Raw genomic sequence first — 21,794 nt, 5'->3', positions numbered from 1 at the left:
TCCCTTGATTATATGGAAGTTTTCGGAATTTTTGTTGGCGTCCTTATTATATCGACAAAACTTTATATAGTATTGCTAAACTAATTCTGCTTACATGTCCGGCATTCATCTTCTAAAACACAATAAACATGAAGCTACATGTTTTGTTTTTGAAGTCGCAAAAGCGGCACGGGTAAGTAATCGAAATTTGTATGGTGTAAAAAAACATAGTCATATCAGAAAAAACATTGTATTTATGACCGTAGTAACAGAAAAACAAATATTTTTAAATAAATTACTCTTTAAAATGTTAAAAGTTTTTTACCTGTTTATTAATAACACAGTACCTAATTCATACATTTATTTTATGTGTTAGGAGTAATACGACATTTGTTCACCTATATTTATTACTGAAAAACTGTGTTTTAAAATGAGAACATTGGTTTATTTTTTAATAAAGTAAAAAAAGTTCGGTTGATCCTTTTAATGTTTTCCCAAGCACGTTATCTTTAATACGTGCTGTTTCCATTTTTAACGTTTTGTAAACATTAAACATCAAGAGAAGTTTTTGATATCAACGTATATTGAATGTTTTATCTCATTTAAATCTCAAAGTATTGATGTCACGAAATCAAATTAGTATTGAAACAAACGAGACAATTTTATTACAGAAATTTAATTTCTCTCGACATATTGCCCATACGGTACCGAAAATAGCATTGATTTATAGAGGTATCAACACCCAACTTACTTATTTATTAGACACTATCACAATTATATAAATCCTGTCTAGTTTTGCAAGACTGTTGCATATTGCAAAATGCAGTATTTATTATTTTCGCCACATCATAGTTTAGATTCTTTTTCTGGCTACTACTGATTTTGACCGTAATATTTTATTTCATAATGCAATAACACAGGTATTTATATGCCCGTGTTGATTTTACAAATCCTTTAAAGAAATTAATGACTAAAATAATTTTATTCGTTTTCAAATTTAGAATTTATAAATATTTTATTAACGTTTTCGATTTTCTTAAACAGTAAAGATACTTTAGAGAAGAAAAATGGTTTTGTTTCAGCGGTTTATCTGTTTGATGTTATAAAAGAGCATGTCCTATTATTATAAGGATAAAATGGGATACCGTAGATTATGCTTTAAACAGAAAATAGCATATATACTTTGAACCCGTTAATATTGCCCTTGTCCGTGAATTGGAGACTAACTACAACTTATTTCCATTGATATGCGTTTGCATTCATCTAGATTTTTTATATAAACGTTACATTACGCTACAAGAGGAATGTCTCATCGGAAAAAAACGCAGTGTGGCAACTTGACATGCTTCAACGAAGGAAAATACAGTGCAATGGGAACGAGATGTATGTTTCAAGTAGACTTAAAGTAAGTTGAAAATAGGTAAGAAGATGAACCGCCAAAGCACTGCGGATGATCACGTGACCAAAATCGTACACTGGGCTCATAAAATGGCGGCCTGAACGCTCGGTAAAAGCAGTGAAATTGAGATAAGCATACAGTTAATGTAAAACTAGGCCGCACGGAACCCCTCTGTAAAAACCACGTACTGTTCTGTTATTGGTTACTTTGTAGCTCTCTCTGTTAAGGCCTGAAAGTCGAAAAAGTTGTTTTGGGTGATGAGTACAATTTGCCGAACAGGTACTAAAATGCGATGTTTTCAGTAAAAGAAACGCATTTTGAGTAAAATTAGCAATGACATCTTGTGCACCATTGCAAGTTTGCCGTCATGAACAATGTCCATCCTTTGTAAAGCAGCATAACGAAGTTGTGCATCTTTTTAAAAAAACTAGTACAATGGTCGGACCAAATTTAATGAGTACAATGTCCGAACGATTTTATTGCCTGTCCTATTTTGTCAACTTTTTCATTGAATCATTCTTGTTTCTCACTTCCTGTCTTTGAAATCGTAGAAATATGATATTTGTTTTTAACTACCTGTTTGGCCATTGTTCTCTTCTCCAAAAACGTTTGCGTCTTTCAGGTCTAAACAGAGAGAGCTACAAAGAAACCAATAACAGAACAGAACGTGGTTTTTATACAGGGGTTCCGTGCGGCCTAGTTTTACATATAAATTTAACGTTAACTATATGCTTACCTCAATTTCACTGCTTTTACCGAGCGTTCAGGCCGCCATTTTATGAGCCCATTGTACGACCTTGGCCACGTGATCATCCACAGTGCAAAGTTTCATACATCGTGTTTATAGGTTATAGCAAACTGCAAATGTATACAAAAGTGTAACGAACAAACGTTTCTTTTTTGTTAAATTTTTATTGTCTTAATCATTCTTAATGTACCTAATGGTCGAGGGGTTAGAGTCGATGACTTCTAATCCAGTTACCTCTCTGGCGTGTGTTCGATCCCCGGGAGATGCTTATGTAGTTTAGCGCAGTTGAAGATAATCTAGTACTGGCGTAACCCTCCGGGAACGATGGTTAGGAAAGTACCCGCCTATTTTACTGAAATATTGTTGGGAAAGGGCGTAAAATGAAACAAACAAACTCACAAAAAAATGAACCTAAAATATGACAAAAATAAAGAATTTAAGAGCGGTTTGGATGAGGGTGGGGGTTTGTTGTCTTCCTTTCAAAAATCATCAAATGAATAATAATTCGTATGGGAACTTTAATAACATCCCAAAGGAAGAGCATATAATCGCCACCTTGTACATTGTCCGTGCTTCCATACGTCCATCCTTTTGCATCACTCTTATCCGGAAAATAGCTTAGGAAATATTGAAAGAATCTGATTCATAATCACATAGCTATAAGTACATGTGAGGCGTCAGTGCCCCCTCACCATTGTCAGTTCGAATCCCGCCAGATGTATTTTAATGTTAGGGAGCTAGCTAGGAACTGAAAGTACCAGTGAAAATAAGTGTTCTCCCCAATATCACAACTTTAGCTTGCATATGTTCTAATTTAGATCCCTTAAGCGTATAAAGCTATAATTCTGCAATGTAGTGCCCCGGTATTTAATGGTAACTGATACTTACCTGGTGATTTTCATAGATCTATTCTGTGACCTTTTGTTATTTTTTTCTTTTTGTAACAGTAAATGGATTTGCAGCTTTCACTGGCTTCCCGTATAAATCAAGACAGTTGGACTGTTTAAATATTCAGCTCAACTTGCCCTATCTATGCGTTTTGCCAGGATTTCTTAGCTTTTACATCGCACTGTCTCCGTTCAAAATGTAAACAGTTTGTATTTTCACTTTTGCTGCTCCGTTTATCCTAGTCCGTGAATTTTTTGTGATAAATCCAGTTTAAATCGTTAATAACATATGTTTTCTTTTATTGTGTGAAGTAACTTCTTGAAAATCCATGTTAAACCTTCCAAATTTATTGATTTAATTTGTAAGCACTAGCACATTGTTGTTGTACAGGAGGCGGCCATTTTGTTATGACAACTTCCGGTTGTATTGCTACGGACGCCGGTGCACTAAGGATATTTTTTCCGTATCGTTTACATTGTCTTGATTTAAGAATAGATAGCTATGGCCAGCTTGTTAAACTGTAGAAAACGTCCATATCATGTAATTATTTTTGTCTTACATTTCTATCATTATTTATAGTGTCTACTCGGTATGATTATTCAAGATTTTAAGTTTGCATCACTGCTGCAGTAGATGCGCGCTTTTGCTACGTCATTAATGCTGCATTGATGCGTTCTTGTTTTATGCTACAAGAATGATGCATTTATGCATCATTTTGTTGCATGCTACATCGGTAGCACTCAGTTTTGTATAAATACCAGACGTCTTGCTGCGTTCTGGGACTTCAGATATTTTTTTCGGCCTGGGCACCCGTTACTCTAGTAGCTATATTTTAAGAACAATTTAAAGCATTTATTTTTCTAAAAGGTTAGTGTGACTTAACAAAATAGCGAATAGACACTAGACAAAAATTATTAATAGTACATTTTTCTTGGTTTAATAAAAGATTTTATATCTTCAAAGAAATATTTTTGTAAGAGAAATCTTGTAATGTTTTTGTAGATTTCTCATTGATAAGTAATAATAGTTTTTCTAAATATCTTTAAGTAAACTTGTGCATTTTAAATCATTTATTACATTGCCATATGAGTTTGAGGCTTGTAAGTTCTATATACAGTGAACAGTAAATTATAAGTTATACATATACTTGCACAAGGGTTTAGCATTCAGTAAAGATAGTGGTTAGCCATAGGTTGGTAGATAATTTATTTAATGAGTGTTACTCAAGTTGTTAAAACATGAAACTTTGTTATTAATTTATGAGCATGTTCTGGTTGCTTTAGATTTAACAGAAAATTAAATTGATTATACTTTATCAAGTGCTTGTCTTTTGTCATTGTGTATAAAAATAGATTTTAATTATTATTTACCCATACTGGTTGAGACCCCCCCCCCTTTATTAAGTACTGAAGTCCATAGCCCATGTGTTTGCCCTTCACCCTGAAGTCTAAGTTCTGTATCCTGACAATATTGCAAGGGACTCGGAGCATTGGGATAACCAGCCTGGTGAACTGAGCAGTATAAGGGGAGCTGATACCAAGGTCGAGCACTCACACACTCAGTCATCCGTACACTATATTGTCTATAGCATATTGTGTTATACAATACCAAGGCCAGCCGGACACCAGGACCGCTAGCGCGTAACAATATGCCTTTAGAACTAGTAAATTTATAAATGTTTAAACATACAAAGAACTGCATCCAGACATACGTTTACAATATGACACAGCCTCTCTGATCTCTGATATCTCGATTACTTGTTACGATGATTTATATTCCCGAGAAGTTAAAATGGTAGTAAAAACAAAAACAGCAAGTTCAGTATGCTTTGTGATCCGAAATTGTTTTTATTTATATAATGTATGTATTAGGAGAACGTGTAAAGTAAACAGTAGATGTATTTATTTTATTGGTATACCTATTTTAAGTCTTAATATCAAATGTGCAATGTTGAGAGGGAGATATATTTTGTAAGTTTTGAAAACAAAATGCCGAAATGCCAAAAACCACAGCCGACAACATCCCTATAACAGCAGGCCAAAGGGACTTTATGCCTTGAAATATCAGAGCAATGTCACGTGAATAGTCATTAAATAATAAAACAAGGAATATCAAAAATATTTATAGCCATATTGTTTTTAACTGTTAATACAAATGAAAAAAAAATCATTTCTATAACATAATTATGATGAATTATCAAAAGATATGTAAAACTATTTGTATAAAAAAACATTTAAGATAGTATGTACAGTGTTACCAAAATATATATTTCCTTGTTGCTAAGATGAGAATGTCCAAAAATATACTGAATGATTTAGGTGCGTCTTTTTACTATCCAGATTTTAAAAAGGAAAATAAAAGAAACTTAGAAATGTTACAAACCAATGATTGCAATGTACACGTACGGATGATAAGAAAATTAATGTACATGTATCTTTAAAGGTTTAGAGTTTTCTTAAACTGTAAGTAAAAGACCAATGCCTTGTTTCTTGGAGTTTTTGATGAATACATGAATGATTGGATGATAAAATGAGATGAGATTTTTTTGGTAAGTATCATCATACTTGACGTTGATAAATCAAGGTCAATGTGTAGATTTGATACTTGCTTTTTGTGGTTTTATGTTTTTTTGGTAAGTATCATCATACTTGACGTTGATAAATCAAGGTCAAAGTGTAGATTTGATACTTGTTTTCGTTGTTTTATGTATTTTTTTTGTTCAAGGCAGATGATATTCATCACGGTCAGGTTGTTATAAAGATTTTAAAACAAATACTTTATTTTTTCAATTGAGGAAGGTTTATGTAAACTTTGTAAAGTTTTCTCATTTAGATAAAATAGTATACCGAAATTGTATTGTTTATGAAAATAGTGCTAAAAATATTACTATTGTGTTGAAATTTCACAGAATTTGGTCATTTAAAAATTCATCAAGACTACGCGCGAAATGATATTAACTTGTTGTATATTGTATTGTTTTCCAAAGCAGGATTTTGAAAATGAAGGAAGTGAAAACAAACTAAAGAAAATGGTAATGAAGAAATTGGCAATGGACATATGTTACAAACAATATGATTTGAAATTCGTATAGAATTATCACAAAAGTAAAGGCTGAAAACGAATATGTACAAAAATGTGATAATTAAATGAAAAAAAAGCAGTTTTACGTTATAAAATGAAAAATGAGCTGGGAAAAGGAGATTAAATTGTTTAATTTTGTAGTCTTTTTGAAGAAAACTTCCAATCACGTGACAATAGCAAAATGTATGGGCCTACTATTTATAGGGAGTGTCGGCCGGCCTAAAATCTAGTGAGAGCTGCCGACCTTGAGGGCGTTGTTATTGCCCTCGTCGACAGACTCTGAGGAGGAGGAAACAGCCAGTGAGCTTCTTGCTCTGGTTGACATCCGGCTATTACTGGCTCTTTGAGACGACATGCGACTCCTATTCCTTTCGGCGTCTGCCTGTCTATATCTGATAGTGAGTCGAACTCTTTCCTGAAACCGGTGTTCGGACTCGTCCTTTCGTTGCTTGCATTCAGTCCTAAAAATATCAATAAAAAATGTGTCAATTGTATTTTGATCAATCCCGTTGAGTAATGAAGATTATATATTTCTGTTGTGATGTTATTGATACAGTAATTTGTGTGATGTAAATGATATAGTATCTGGTGTTATGTAAATGATATAGTATCTGGTGTGATGTAAATCATATAGTATCTGGTGTGATGTGAATGATATAGTATCTGGTGTGATGTAAATGATATAGTATCTGGTGTGATGTAAATGATATAGTATCTGGTATGATGTAAATAATATAGTATCTGGTGTGATGTAAATGATATAGTATCTGGTGTAATGTAAATGATACAGTATCTGGTGTGATGTAAAAATAAAGTACCTAGTGTGATGTTAATGATATATTTGATAGTGTAATGTTAGTAATAAAGAATATAGAGGATTTTGAATGAGTGTAAGTTCAATACTGAATTTATTGCACGAGTTGAATAAAATTATATAATGCGAGCCTCTGGCGAGCATAATATTATTTTATTCAACGAGTGCAATAAATACAGTAATGAACTTACACGAATTTAATATTCTATTTATCACATTCCCAAAATAAAGACCGTTTAAAGTGAAATAAGAGTCATATTTCATTGACGCGCCTACAGTATAACGCTAACATTTAGCGCGTCTCTACACAATGTTTGTATAACGCTAATGACGTCACGTCAAAATATATGCACGGCCGTGCAATACCATATTTACGGAGTCGCAAAATCGGCACGGGTGTGTGATAAATGTAGTTATGTAAATGGTATAATATCTTGTGTAATGTAAATGATATAGTATCTGGTGTGAGGTTAATGATATAGTATCTGGTTAATGTAAATGATACAGTATCTGGTGTGATGTAAATGATATAATATCTGGTGTGATGTAAATAATATAGTATCAGGTGTGATGTTATTGTATCTTGCGTGACGTAAATGATATAATATCTGGTGTGATGTAAATAATATAGTATCTGGTGGGATGTAAATGATATTGTATCTGGTATGATTCAAATGATTTAATATCTCGTGTGATGTAAATGATATAAATCTTGTGGGATGTAAATGATACAGTATCTGGTGTGATGTAACTGATATTGCATATGGTGTGATGTAAATTATATAGTATCTGGTGTGATGTAAATGATATAATATCTGGTGTGATGTAAATGATATAGTATCTGGTGTGATGTAAATGATATAGTATCTGGTGTGATGTAAATGATATAGTATCTGGTGTGATGTAAATGATATAGTATCTGGTGTGATGTAAATGATATAGTATCTGGTGTGATGTAAATGATATAGTATCTGGTGTGATGTAAATGATATAGTATCTGGTGTGATGTTAATGATATTGTATCTGGTGTGATGTAAATGATATTGTATCTGGAGTGATGTAAATGATATGATATCTGGTGTGATGTAAATAATATATTATTTGGTGTGATGTTAATTATATAGTTTCTGATGTGATGTAAATGGTATAATAACTGGTGTGATGTAAATAATATAGTATCTGGTGTAATATGAATGATAAGGTAACTTTTATTTATCTGGTGTGCTGTAAATCATATATCTGAAGTAATGTAAATATGTAAGTAATAGAATATCTGGTGTGATGTAAATGATATAGTGTCTGGTGTGACTTAATGCTATACATATTTTGTGTAATGTAAATAATACGAATTTTAACACATCGAAAATATACAATGACTAAGCGTGCGTGCGAAATATGATAATTCTTGTTTTAAATTTAGGTGTACATTCTTTTAAAAAAGTTATATTGTGTTATTATTTATAAAATGTATATGTAATAAAATGGTTGTTAGACAATATAAGTGAACTTACTTTTTTCTCTGGTGCTCTCTTGCCAGTACCTTCTTTTTGGAAAGCTCCTCATTTCTTTTGGCCTCGGCTTTCTCTTGCCGAGCCTCACAAGCTAGTCGTATCTGTCAAGATGTAACAAACATTAAAGTCAAACTCTAACATTCCTTTTGAAAACTCACAATTTTGTCTAAATTGTATATATTTGTAGTAATGATATAAAAACTAAACATAAAAGGCCACAGTTTGAAATCATAGCCTATTGGCTATTCCATATAGTTATGCTGTTTATCTTGCGAATTTATAGAAATTTTACATGTTTTAAGGTGACAACGGAGTCAATTATCACTGAAAATACCTAAAATGAGATTTTTTGCTTAGTAGATTTATCCGTCTTTTCTGAACACATTCGTGATTTAATTTTGGAAGCAGTTAGTCCAAAAAAATGTGTTTTTAAACGTTTTAAAACTGTGCCTGTACCATTTTTATCTGCTATTCGCGTAACCTGTCAATTATCGATAACACTCCGCCCCCTGTTGAGGCATCAATGAGGGAAATCGGTAGTTCCATACATGCGTGAATTACCGGTCCATACTACTCGTAATTCATATATCGTACAAAGACCGAATATCGTTTACCTTTTACTTAGCCTTTTTTATAAAATAAGAAATTGTCGGCCAATGTACGTAACATTATCTATGAAACATAAATAATTAAGCATAGCGGCAAATAGCACGACCACGGGGTTGATTAAAAATATAGTTGCTAAAATATCCATAATGTGTGAAAATATTTTGTCTGTCCCGTTGTAATCTGATAGATATTACATTGAGTTTATGGACTTCTGTACGGATTCAAGGGCTTGCTTCCAGTCAACCTCGTTTTCTAACAATGTCAAGCAAAACAACAACAAAAACAGACAACATTTTTTATGTGAACGCCTATATGACTTGTGGTAAGGTGTCCCTGACAAATTTCTAAACCATTTTAGGTTGTCTAAGGATGATTATTTCTCTATGAATCAATAAGAAAAGATAATAAAATATATTATCAGTGAATGCTTTGAATAAATTGTTCGACAGTACTAATAAACCTGGGACAAAGTATGGAATTTATTGTATATCGCAGTAGAAACTGGATCTCTATGCCGTGCTTAATGCATAGATGATATTCATGATAATAGAAGTCAAGAAGATCAGATCATTGTGATCGAGTGATACCTTTTACTTCTATTAAAATAAGTGAACCATTTATATCAATTTGGAGGAAAATATATAATATCCCGTTCTTATTTGTACATCTACCAAGGACTTTAAAAGACCGTCAGAAGCTCAGTTTTTTGTTATTTTAATCTATATTTTAACAGAATTTCATAAACGAATACACAGAGTGACACTGGTATAATATAATAATAATGCTGATGATAATAATAATAAACTTCAAAATACCCCGCTACGTTCCATTTCCCCCCACCGAGTGCCTCAAATTTTACCGAGAGTCACGTGACATGTGACACGTGACATACCAGACGGACGGTAAATCACATTAAGATTTGAAGAAATTTCTGTTATAAACTGATATTAATCAGCAACTTTTTAATTGGTCAGATGTCACTGGGTCATAAAATGTTGTTAGAGTATGTTACCGCAACTTGTGACCCTCTCGAGTGCGATATTTGTGTATTATGCAATTATTTAGCGTGAAACGTAGGGGTCCGAGAAAGAACAGCCGATTTATGACACTTCGTTTGATGCGGGTCGGACTAACTTTGAATCGGCATAACTTTTTTAATAATCAAGCAATTAACGTGCGGTTTAAAGCACATGAAAGGGAATTCATTTACGGAGGGAACTGTGTCAGGGATTTTTGTTTGCTCAATCAGCGACTTAATTATCATTAATTACGTAATATGTATGGTGAAAAAAGTCGCATAAAATGTTTGACGTTACGTAATATTTTTTTGAGAAAAGATAGAAAAAATTTGAGACACGGTTCCCCAGATATTATAAGTATGTTTATTTTCCAAAAGTTTGATGACGAAAAAATAAAAAAATGACTTTGATATGACGATTTAAAATTTTAGGATTTTTATTAAAAATCAATCATTTACAAAGGCATTTTTTTCAAATATGTTATTTTTTTATGATGATCAACGACATTTAATGCACAAAGATTAAATAAATAACAATTATTACAAAAATACGTGGGTTAAATGACATTTATGTGAGTACCGCGGAAAGTGTCTGTTGTCACCTTAAGCAATACACAATTTCATCGTATATTCGTCAAACTCGGCATAGTTAGTTTTTTTTCCTTTGCTTACATGGCAAATTTTTGCCGGATATATACATTAGATTTAATATAAGTTTTTACGCTGTAGATAAAATATAGAATCTTTAAGGTAAGATCGAAGGGCAAATTTCAACTGTCTTTAACACTTAATATGCTAGTTACGCATCTTTAATGAATCTCAGTCTGGACGAAGGCACGATTCGTTTATAGGGGAAATTTTAACAGTTTGATATACTGACTATATAGCGAAAAATGCAGTTACATCAAAAATTTCAATTATACGTCAGAAATATTTTCAATCGGAAGCAAATAAAGTATGTTGTATTCAAATTAAGATTTCTACTTACAGGTCCGTCAGCTTTCTTAATTGGCGGCAATATCGGCTTCATAACTATTGGTTTGCAGTCTACTTCAATGGTAAAAGACTCCCCGCCACGTGCTTTTCTATGCTCATATTGAACTAAAATAGAAATAGTATTGCCAATGAATTATGTTATTAAATACTTTAAAAATACGTGTCTTCTCAATACACTGTCGAATATTTCATGTTTCTTTTCTTTAAATAAAAGTATGACTTAATTTAGTAATTAAAAGTAATAAACTTACAAAACAGGAAACATAATTCATATATTTTTCTGTCACAAAATGCGAGTGAGACGTGCTTGTGCACTAAATACTAAAGGCCCGGTCACACAGCCCTCCACGGGCGTATCGCGGCCGAATAAAGGCCAAAAATGTCTGCCCGTGAAGCAGACCCTGTTGGACGCTTTGAGGTCGCGATAAAGACGCGATACAGCCGTACTTTACCCGTCGTTACACGCGGTAAGAAATTCACACGCGGTTAGCCGCGCGAAAAAGTTTTGGGCTGCCCAAAAATTAAGACCGCGGGTAATCGCGGGCGGTACACGTGGTACACACGCGGTAAAGACGCGGTACAGACGCGGAACGAACGTGATAGGACGTGCTACGGCCGCGGTTAAGACGTGGTTACACGCGGTAGGACGCGAAATTTAAGCGGGTAATCGCGGGTGGAGCACGGTCATAGCACGTTTGTTCCGCGTCTGTATCGCGTTGTTATCACGTGCATTAGCGTGTGTACCGCGTGTAAGCAAGGACAAACGCCTTTCTCCGCGTAAACAGCGCGCCCCAATACCGGCCTAATCACGTTCAATTGCGTCTTGTACACGTCCCAAATACGACTGTCCACGGCCTAATCGCGTCCGTTTTAGGTATATAAAAAGTGCGATTTGCCGAGCATTCGTCAGTTGTGCTCCAGACGTCAAGGGGTGAACATGGATCCCCGTCACCGTAATGCACCTCGACTGTATCTCCTGCCTTGGGCTTCTTGGCGGCCTCCACTGGCACAGGGCTGCCTTCATCTGCTGCCTTCGCCCTCGGCTTCTTGCTCGCACGCTGCTTCTTCATCTTGGCCAGGGAACTCGACGTGGGCTTCTTCTCCGGTGCCATAGCTAGATCTTCACGGGACTGTGTCTTGAGCGGTTATGATTTCTACAGCCCGGTTCGGCTGCTTTATTATACCCGTGTTAGGCCGCGGTACCGCCGCACTTCACCCGCGATAAGGACGCGGAACAGTCGCCGGTGTCTGTTCCGCGGGCATACCACGGGTAAACCGCGGGTAAGCCAATTTTGCACATTTTCCACCACGGGCAACCGCGGGCAAAAAAAATCGCTAAATTTTACACGCGATACAGACGCGAAAGGCTGTGTGACCGGGCCTTTACCTAGCGTTGGCGTGGGAGCGCGGCTAGCTATAGCCTTCCTTTTCTTTTCGCGTCGTTTCTCCTTCCTTTTGGCAACCCAAGTTGAAATGAAACCAAAACAACTTGGGAGCTTAATCTTCTTTTTCTTCTTCTTCTTGTCATTTTCTTGATCAGATTCTTTGGTAGTGGTTGCAATGTCTTCCTTTTCTTCCTTTACCAATTTATCTTTTTTATCAATTTCCTTATTTTCCTTCAAATGAAGAGAAATCCCGATAGAGATAGTACATGTATTAAAATATGGTGTCGCTTACATTAATTGTATTCAAAGGTTTTCAAACATGTGCCATTCAAATTCAGCAAAACAAATTAATTTGTTCCTCGATCATCCTTCACATGAAAAGAATGAAATCAATCCGAAATATTTAAGTATCAATTATAATTGACAAAAAAAGCTATTCAGCAGTAATTCAAAAACATGAACATTCTTCTAGAACCAATAAGATATGCTAAATGGGCTCTGTATTTCAACAAACATATTGTTCATATATAATATGTTTACATTAAAAGAAATGGATAAGTCCTAGGGAGGACTATACCGGGATATTGCCGATATAACTTACTAAAACCCCTTTATAGGCCATTGTATTAGGAATGCCAGAATTCTTAAAAAATGTCCGTGATATAATTAGAAAATAGATATCAATTCCGAGTACATTGTTGTAGAATAATGCACGGTTTGAGTTCAAATGCGTAGTAATATAATCACAAAGGCCGATAGGCCTGAGTGATTACTTACAAAGCATTTGAACGAATAAACACCGGTTTGGAGTTTTGATGCGTAGGAATTGACCACGAAGGCCGTAGGCCTGAGTGGTTAATTTTGTCGCATCAAAACGACAAAACCGGTGTTAAATAGCCGATTTACACCTCTCCGGCCGATGTTATTTCGATTCTAACACGATAAAATAAGGAAAATCACTAAACTAATTTTACAAGCGGAAATAACTTCCGGTGCTGGTTTTCGTATTTACGCTGTTCGTTTTTCGCACCCTACTGTTGCGAAGATATTGAAATTATCAAACAAAAGAAAAAATAAGAAGAAAAAAACGTTATTTTATCAAGTTTTCAACAATAAAAGCTTACGTCGTTTCGTGTTTACATCAGTGCCCCATTTATCATTCTTGTATTTATGAAATAACGTCAACTTGTTTAGGAAAGAGTTGTTTACATACGATGACGTCATTTACGCTGCTTACGGATTGGCGCCGTTTTGTCAAAGTATTTATCAACTGATATGGATCTTATATGTGGCGTTAGTGTATGTGAGATATTATTTCGGTATTGTATGAAAAGAAAACATTATAATAACTGAAAATATAAATAAAAATGCTTTTTATTGTTGCTTTAAAATGCTTTGTAAACAAGCAATTATCATAGTATTGCAAGCAATCCATATGTCCCCTACCGGTAAGAGCCCAAGCAACATTATGAAGGGCCATTCACTTATGTTTCTATATTAAGTAAATTTGTTGAAAATGTTCTTTAAAAGTGATCACAGTGAACAAACAGACAGATGGACTGAAGGACAGTCTAAAGTTATTTTTTAAACATCCCTGTTATCAAAATATAACATTCTAAAAGCAAATTTTTAAAAAAAAGGAGATAACGATGTCATACATGATGTGATTGTAACAAAGAACAATTAGTAATGAAGGTATGAATATTGAATATTTATTTTGAAATTGAAGTAAATGAAAGTTAAAAGAACAAATAGGAAAAATTAAAAGTTTAAGGAGGAGATAATTCTGGAAATATGGATGCTAGATTTATAAACCTTGTCATATTATAATGATGTGGGAGTTTGAAGAAAATTCTATCATGATTGAAGAAGTTGGAGTAAAAATTACCAAAAGTTCAAAAGGGGCATAATTCTGGAAATAGTCTTGCAACACTCACAAATGTTGAGTGATAATAAGAAACATTTATATGAAGTTTGAAGTAGATACGTTCAGAAAAAAAAAGTTATTAAAAAAAACAATGTTTTTTTTTATGAAAATTTTAAGTTCAAGGGAGGTAATTCTGATAAATTTTGTGCTAGAGTTGTAAACTTTGTCACATATGATGTGGTTGATGACTAGCAACTTATTTTTAAAGTTTGAAGAAAATACCTTAAGAAATAAAGAACTTATAGTGAAAAAACTTAAAAACTAGAATAAAAATCTTGAAATTCAGTCTATTTGTTGCCATAGCAACCAGAATTTTCGACACAGGAAGATAAGAAAAGGATGTGCATAATTTCCATACTGCCATCTACCCATATGTCAAGTTTCATAAAAATATTTTCAATACTTTTTGCGTTATCACTGGATCCAGGTTATGTGTAAAATCTGCCATATTTTCAGTCTATTTGTTGCCATAGCAACCAGAATTTTCAGCATAGGAAAAAAAGAAAAAGACGTGCATAATCTCCATACTGCCATCTATCCATATATCAAGTTTCATAAAAAAAATTTCAGTACTTTTTGCGTTATTGCGGGATCAAGGTTATGTGTAAAATTTGCCATATTTTCAGTCTATTTGTTGCCATAGCAACCAGAATTTTCAACATAGGAAGAAGAAAAAAAGACGTGCATAATCTCCATACTGCAATCTATCCATATACCAAGTTTCATTAAAATATTTTCAGTACTTTTTGTGTTATCGCGGGATCCAGTTTTGTGGACGGACGGACTGACGGACGGACAGACGGACGGAGGGTAAACCTAAAGTCCCCTCCGGTAAACCGGTAGGGGACTAACTATACAATCGAGGTAGAAAACATAACAGCGCATATACAAGTAGCTTAAGGTCTTCAGCGTACCCGTTTATATATATGACATGACGTGAACGCTGAGGATAACCCAGTAGTGAAAGTCCTCCAATAATCGTGCCAGGAATCTGACACGCTCGTATTTATTTATCGAACATGCCACGAAGTAAAGTAAAACATACCTTGATAAAACGATGTATAATCTGTTGATAAGCAAAGGATGGACAAATAAATATCTTATTAGGAACATAAACTACCTTATAGTTTCCGAGAGGTAAAAATTTCGGCACTTGGTCGCCATCTTGCCACAATGTTTGACCACGTGATTACGAGATTGACCTTTAGGAACCCATGTGCCTCCAATATTTTTATAGATTACTTTTTTAAGATGTTGAAAAAGGTAATTTACTGACTGTTATATCCAATAAAATCATATTTAAATACTAAAAAAAATTATGAAAATAAATAAAAACATTATCTTGAAAAAAAATATCGAAATCATGTCAACAAAATGTTCTAAATATAGTACACAACTCTATTCAAATCTGTTCCCGCGAATGACGTCACGTCATACGAGGTCTCGCGTGGCACTTGAATGTCATGGCCGATTGTAGTCGGCGAAAATTGAAATTTTACAGTTAAATTAATAGGCAATTTTAATGACGGTATTAATATTTTATTACTTGAATTGGTATAGAACGATATTTAAATAATTGTTTTACAGTAAAATGGACAAGAATTGATCGGGTCAATTGTATTTGCAAGTGAAAAACAAGAAAAACTTATGTTCTTCTGGTTAGGTTTCGTTACGGGTCTTATCCAAAACTTTAATGCCGCATCTGATGAAAAACAAAAATGTTAAAAAGCGGCTTATAAAGTTTTGGAAGCCAGAACGAATATACCAGTAGTCCCTAACCGGTGTTTATTGTCAGTTTAACACCAGTTTTTTTCCCCTTCTTAGTCTATAGTGACAAAAACACGCGAGTTTTAGAATGTAGAATAATGCACGCTTCGGGCCTTCTTTGTTTATATAGAACTATTTCCGAAAGTGTTAGAATATAATAGAATAGAATAGAAAAGAATAGAATAGAATAGAATAAAATAAAATAAAATAAAATGTGATGTGATGTGATGTGATGTGATGTGATGTGATGCGATGCTATGCGATGCGATGCGATGTGATGTGATGTATGATATACATGATATATTGTACGATATGATATGATGTATGATATGATAGGATGTATGATATGATATGATGTATGATATGATATAGAAATGATATTATATGATATTTACTATAGAGAATAACATGCTAGATCTACTGTCTTTTGATATTAATTTTAACAGGCGAGGCTGATATGGGCTAGAAAGGGCGAGGCTTGCCGAGCTCTTTTTGCCCATATCAGCCGAGCCACAGGGGGAAGACGCTGTGATCTGACATTAGGCCTATCCCGGGCCCCCTTACCCCCGAAGGCCCTGCTACAACCCATTAAAATATCAATGCAAGTTGATTTGCACAATAAAAATTCATAAAAACAATATTTTTTCATTATTCCCCTACAAAAAGCGAATTTCTTAGAAATGGGCATTTCTGTTCAAAGAAATAATTCTTGAAAACAAATTCTTCCGCCCCTGAAACTTTGAATTTGTAAATGGCGGCCATTTTTTCTTTCGACTCGACATTATTTCATGTCATAGAAGATACAACATAATGTAACACGATAAGATTCTTACCTTTAAACATCGATCGTCTTTTCGAAAAAATCCCTAAGATTCACATAAACTTTACTCAAATTACTGCACTTTTGTCTTGAATTATCAATTCCATAAGTTCACAGTAATTTTAATCAAACAAAAGTCAAATCGGCAATCAAACACAAGCTACACAAACATGCGTCTTATTTTTTAAACGAAACCATTTGTTTACTTTTTAAATAATAATCCGGCGAAATAAAGTAAACATTTACAAGTTTTCAAAGAAAATTGTCTAGCCTGATTGTTTATGATTGTATAGTATGACGTGAACATCGATGATGTCATGTGCAATATATTTACTATGACGTCACTTCATAAAGTTCTATTCGCTATCTAATTTATTCGTAATTGAAATCGAAATAATAAATACATAAATATCGCATCTTGAATATTGTAGAATTCACATGCTGATATATGGGAATATAAGCAATAGAAAAAAGTCTGTTAAAATGGGCGGAGCTTAGTTTTGATATCAGGTTACTGACCTGATGGCAAAAATAATTTTATCACACACCCGTGCCGATTTTGCGACTCCGTAAATATGGTATTGCACGGCCGTGCATATATTTTGACGTGACGTCATTAGCGTTATACAAACATAGTGTAAAGACGCGCTTAATGTTAGCGTTATACTATAGGCGCGTCAATGAAAAATGATTCTTATTTCACTTTAAACCCCCAAAAATTTTTTTTAAAACTTGGTTTTAACTTTAAAATCCTTTTCGAATACATTTTTTGTTTTAGAAGGGAAATTTGGAGAAAAAATTTGGGAAATGTTTTCGGAACCATTTAATTATACATTAAATTTAGCAATTTTAGGAATCTAGCTCCGGGGGAAAATACATTTTCCCCCCAAAAAAAATTTTATTTGCTTAACTTGTACCATTTTGAGGGGGGAAAAAAATTTTTTGTTTTGGTTGAACAGCAGTATTTAGAATTTAATTGGAATTTTTACAAAATTAATTTTTAAAAAATTTTTTGGAAATTTAAAATTTTTAAAATTTCGGATTTAAATGGTTTTGGAAATAATTCCCCCTGGATTCTTTTCCCAAAAGGGAAAAAATTCTTTCCCTTTTTTTAAAAAATTTTTTGAAAAAATTTATTAAAATTTTTGGAATTTCCCCATAAATAAAAAATTTTTTTTTTTTTAAGGAAATAAAAATAAAATTGCCCTTTTTATTTTTTTTGTTTATTTAATATTAAAAATTTTTCCCCATTTTTTATTTAAAAAGGGGGAAAATTTTTTTAATAAAAACAAAGCCCGGTTTTTTGATTTTTTATTTTCTTTTTTTTTTTAAAATTATTTAAAAATTTTAAATTAATTTTTTTAATTTTTAAATAATGTTTTTTTTTAAAAAAATTTTTCTTAAAATTTTTAATTTTCAAATTTTTTAAAAAATTGAAATCGCTTTTCCTTTTTGGCCCTTAAAAATTTTAGTAAATTTCCCATGAATAATTTGCCTTAAACATTCCCCTGAAAAGGTGCCTTTAAATCTTTCTCCAAATGAAAAAAAATCTCACAAAAAATTTGGTTAATTTTTTTCCCGAAAAAACTTAATTCGGGAAATATTCGGATAGTTAATAATTCACCCAAAATATAAATAAAAAAACTGGGATGCTAAAACTTTTTGGCGAATTTAGATAAAAAAAGGGTATCTCGGGTTTTTCCCAAATAATATTTCAGTTGGGGGAAAAATTTATAAAAAAAATTTGTCAAAAATTTTTAAAGGGGAAGGGAAAAATTTTGACCCCCTTTTTTTTTTTTAAAAAAAGGGCTTCTTTTAACTAGGAGCCCGAAAAAATTTAAAAAAGGGATTAAGAGGCAAAAATTTTGAAGTGAAAAGAACTTGGAAAAATGCTGGATGTAAAAATTTGCTGTACTTCGTGTTTAAATTACTGGATTTAAAAAATTTTTCCCCAAATTAAGTTTAAACTACCAAAAAAGCCGAAATGACTTTTTTGGGTTAAGAGGTATTCTCTCGATGTAGACAGCATGTAAAGAAACATTAGCAAGTGTGTTGCAGAATAGTTCAATTCGAGGCTCATTTGGTTATTGCTGGGAAAGAAGTAACACAGACAGTTTAAGCCAGGTCGAGGAGGGTTGTTCTATATCAACATAATCCTATGTGTTTGTCAGAAGCATGTCAAAGCTGCATTGTCACGAATACCGGTATCGGGGCATTGTACGAGTATGTTTCTGGGGTCGAACTGAGGAAAACTGCCTTGTGGGGGATGTGATCATTGCGCAAGGGTTGACTTGGACCTCGTCATGAGGGACGAAGATGTGGCAATTCTCTTGGTATTGCAAGGTGTGTGAAGATGAAGTTTGACCGTGACAAGTCATAAGGTATCATCACAATAATGTCGATAACCAGGTATCACGAGGTGTGCGAAAGATGAAGTTTGACGAAAGTCATAAGGTATCATCGCAATAATGCTGATAATCTGGAAGAGATTTGCGGATCCATTGTATCGTCGGCAATTCCAAGGTCACAAGGGTCGCAAAGGTTCACAAGGAAGCAAATGTCCAAATGTTGGGGTTGTACGCACAGAATCAGGTCAATGGTGCTAAAGTTTAGTGTGTTTGAAGATGCTGTAAGATTGTGAGCAGATATTGAGAATACAGATCGATGCTCTTATGGTGGAAGGGGAAATAGGGCACAGTTTTGAGTAGTGGAACAACTTTCGCTAGAAGCTGTAGAGTAACTTCCGCCAGCAGTGCTAGTTCTAAGAGCTAGTGCTGGGTATTTAGTATTGCCAAAGTCATTAAGTAGTTCTAGTAGGTCCTGGGGCTAAGTCCCACTGGCTGAATAAGGAACAGTGCTTATAAATAGACTAAGTTCTATTGAGGGACATGGGCTATACTAAAGGTAAGATTCCCAATAAGTAGAAAGGTTCTTCAGATGAGTCAGGATATACCATCAGGTGGTCTCAGGGGTGTTGCAGTGACCAGGGCCAGGTTTAAGAAGACATTCTTCTGGTATGGCAGGGGTCAGGATTACGCAAGTCATGTGACGACATGTGGAATTGCATTTGCAGCATGAAGACGGATGGTCATGGGCAGGTTGGCACAACAGGTCCTGTTCTGAAGATACAAGGAAAACAGAGGTTACAGCCAAAGCAAGCTGTGGTGCCTTTGATGCTGTTGGGCGATCTTATTGAGAAAATTACAGAAGCCTGGGATATTAACAAGTACAAATGTGCAATGCTAAGTTTGTTGCTTTCTTGTTCTGTGTTAATGCGGCTGCTGTGGTGTACAAAGTAGCTCCATAAATCTGCAGTCAACACTCAGGTTTGGTGTGGAGGTGTAAGCTGCAATCGGCTTAGGAACTGGACGCTGGCCGCTGTTAAAACAGTGCCCAGGAAGGTAAGATATCTAAGATATCAGTTATCCAGTTAAGCTATCTGTCAATAACTTGTCAGATAGGCATTTGGCAGATTACTGTTGCACAGGCTAAGCCTGCCCACTTATAATCTGTGTTAACAGGCCAACGCCTGTAAAGGCGGTATTGTGGGTACTGGTTTGAAACCCAGGAGTGGACTTGAATCTCGGGTTTCCGCACTTCCGGTGAGAGGACTTCATCTTTAAAGTCGGGGGAGTGTGGTGAGGTATGGTATGCATATGGTATGTTACCATAATCCGGAATATACCGTATCTGGAAGGTACGAGATTTAGTCCTGACAAGACGAAATTGATTCCTAGCCGCCATCTTGTAAGAAGGTAATTAGAACGGCAAGATAAATCCGAAGAATCTGAGAGATATAAATGGTCATCCGTACAGGGAAAGTGTTTCAAGGTAAGCAGAACACTTTATGGATATGGATGTGAATATGAAAATAAATATAGATATAAATATAAACATAAACATAATATAATATAATATCTATCTTCCATGAATGTCAAACACCTCGCGGAGACGTTTGTACATCTAATAAAATACATAATAAACATTACACATTATAAAATTGATATTTTCATACAAAATGTTATGATACCCCTGGGATTAATATATCATCATTTCTGTTTCCGGAAACGGGCGAGAGATAACGGATGTGCCGATAAATTACGTAGAATGTCGACATGGCACGGAAAAACCCGATCCCATTACAGGGATCTTACCTTAAGTACAACAGTATTTTGCTGAGAAAAAGGAGAATTCTTAAGAAGTGAAAATCGAGATTTACCTTATTTTCCGTTTCGTTTTTCATGATCTTGCTTGAACTATCTACCCCTTTATTCGTTGATACAGCCATTGAATGTCGTTGTTTTTCTTCTTTGTATTCCAAAGCGACCAGTTTTTCTGTTTCCCTCTCTTGTGTATTCGTTAGTTTTACTTCTTCCTCTTCTAACTCTTCGTCACTTGAATCCGAAAAATCATCCCGATATCTCGCCTCTGTAGTCCTAGGAATACTCTGTTCCCGTGCATACGTAAACTGGACCTCTTTAAATGTTCTGTCGGGTACAGAACGACTTCTGGTCTTTTCTGGTCCCTTGTAAGTAAAAACTTGACTTCTTTTATTTGCCAGCATAATCTGTTGTTCCATAAGTTTCTTTGTATCAGCCCTCACTGGGGGTAAAGATCCCGTACCATCTGAGGGTTCAACTTTTATGATTCTCACCTTATGTGAGGACATTTCAGTCATGGCAAATTGCAGCGTTCATCGTGGATCTCTTTCAGCCCTCATTCTGGTATTGCTAGGAGACGTTGTCAAATGACGTCGTTAATTGACGTCATCTTATTGTTGCAAAACATTCGTGCCATCTTTGACATTACGATTAACATATAATAATAAATAGAGAAAATTCAAGTTTTTTCT

General features: G+C 34.3%; 1 protein-coding gene across 1 annotated transcript; it reads right to left on the bottom strand.

The window, feature by feature from the left end:
* Positions 1-4,886: 4,886 nt before the first annotated feature.
* LOC132727561 (uncharacterized) lies at positions 4,887-20,686 on the bottom strand. Its single transcript, XM_060713108.1, has 5 exons — positions 20,470-20,686; positions 12,431-12,715; positions 11,036-11,148; positions 8,421-8,521; positions 4,887-6,556 (listed from the first exon to the last, which is right to left on the bottom strand). The coding sequence occupies exons 1-5, from the start codon at positions 20,684-20,686 to the stop codon at positions 6,322-6,324; spliced, it is 951 nt and encodes a 316-aa protein (XP_060569091.1). The 3' UTR covers positions 4,887-6,321.
* Positions 20,687-21,794: the final 1,108 nt, after the last annotated feature.

Source organism: Ruditapes philippinarum, unplaced genomic scaffold (assembly GCF_026571515.1).
Source record: "Ruditapes philippinarum isolate M1 unplaced genomic scaffold, ASM2657151v2 ctg3656_1_1_1_1, whole genome shotgun sequence".
Lineage (NCBI taxonomy): Eukaryota > Metazoa > Mollusca > Bivalvia > Venerida > Veneridae > Ruditapes > Ruditapes philippinarum.
The sequence above is the reverse complement of the archived record's forward strand: the minus strand, read 5'-3'. Positions and strand labels throughout refer to the sequence as shown.

Bases quoted from the DNA above. Each gene is read 5' to 3' on its own strand.
- LOC132727561 (XM_060713108.1), bottom strand. From the start codon at position 20,686: ATGGCGGCTAGGAATCAATTTCGTCTTGTCAGGACTAAATCTCGTACC. The intron at 12,716-20,469 runs GTTGGCCTGTTA...AATTAATGTAAG, and splicing joins ACAATACCGCCTTTACAGGC to CGACACCATATTTTAATACA. The intron at 8,522-11,035 runs GTAAGTAGAAAT...ACATCTTGACAG, and splicing joins TTAAGAAAGCTGACGGACCT to ATACGACTAGCTTGTGAGGC.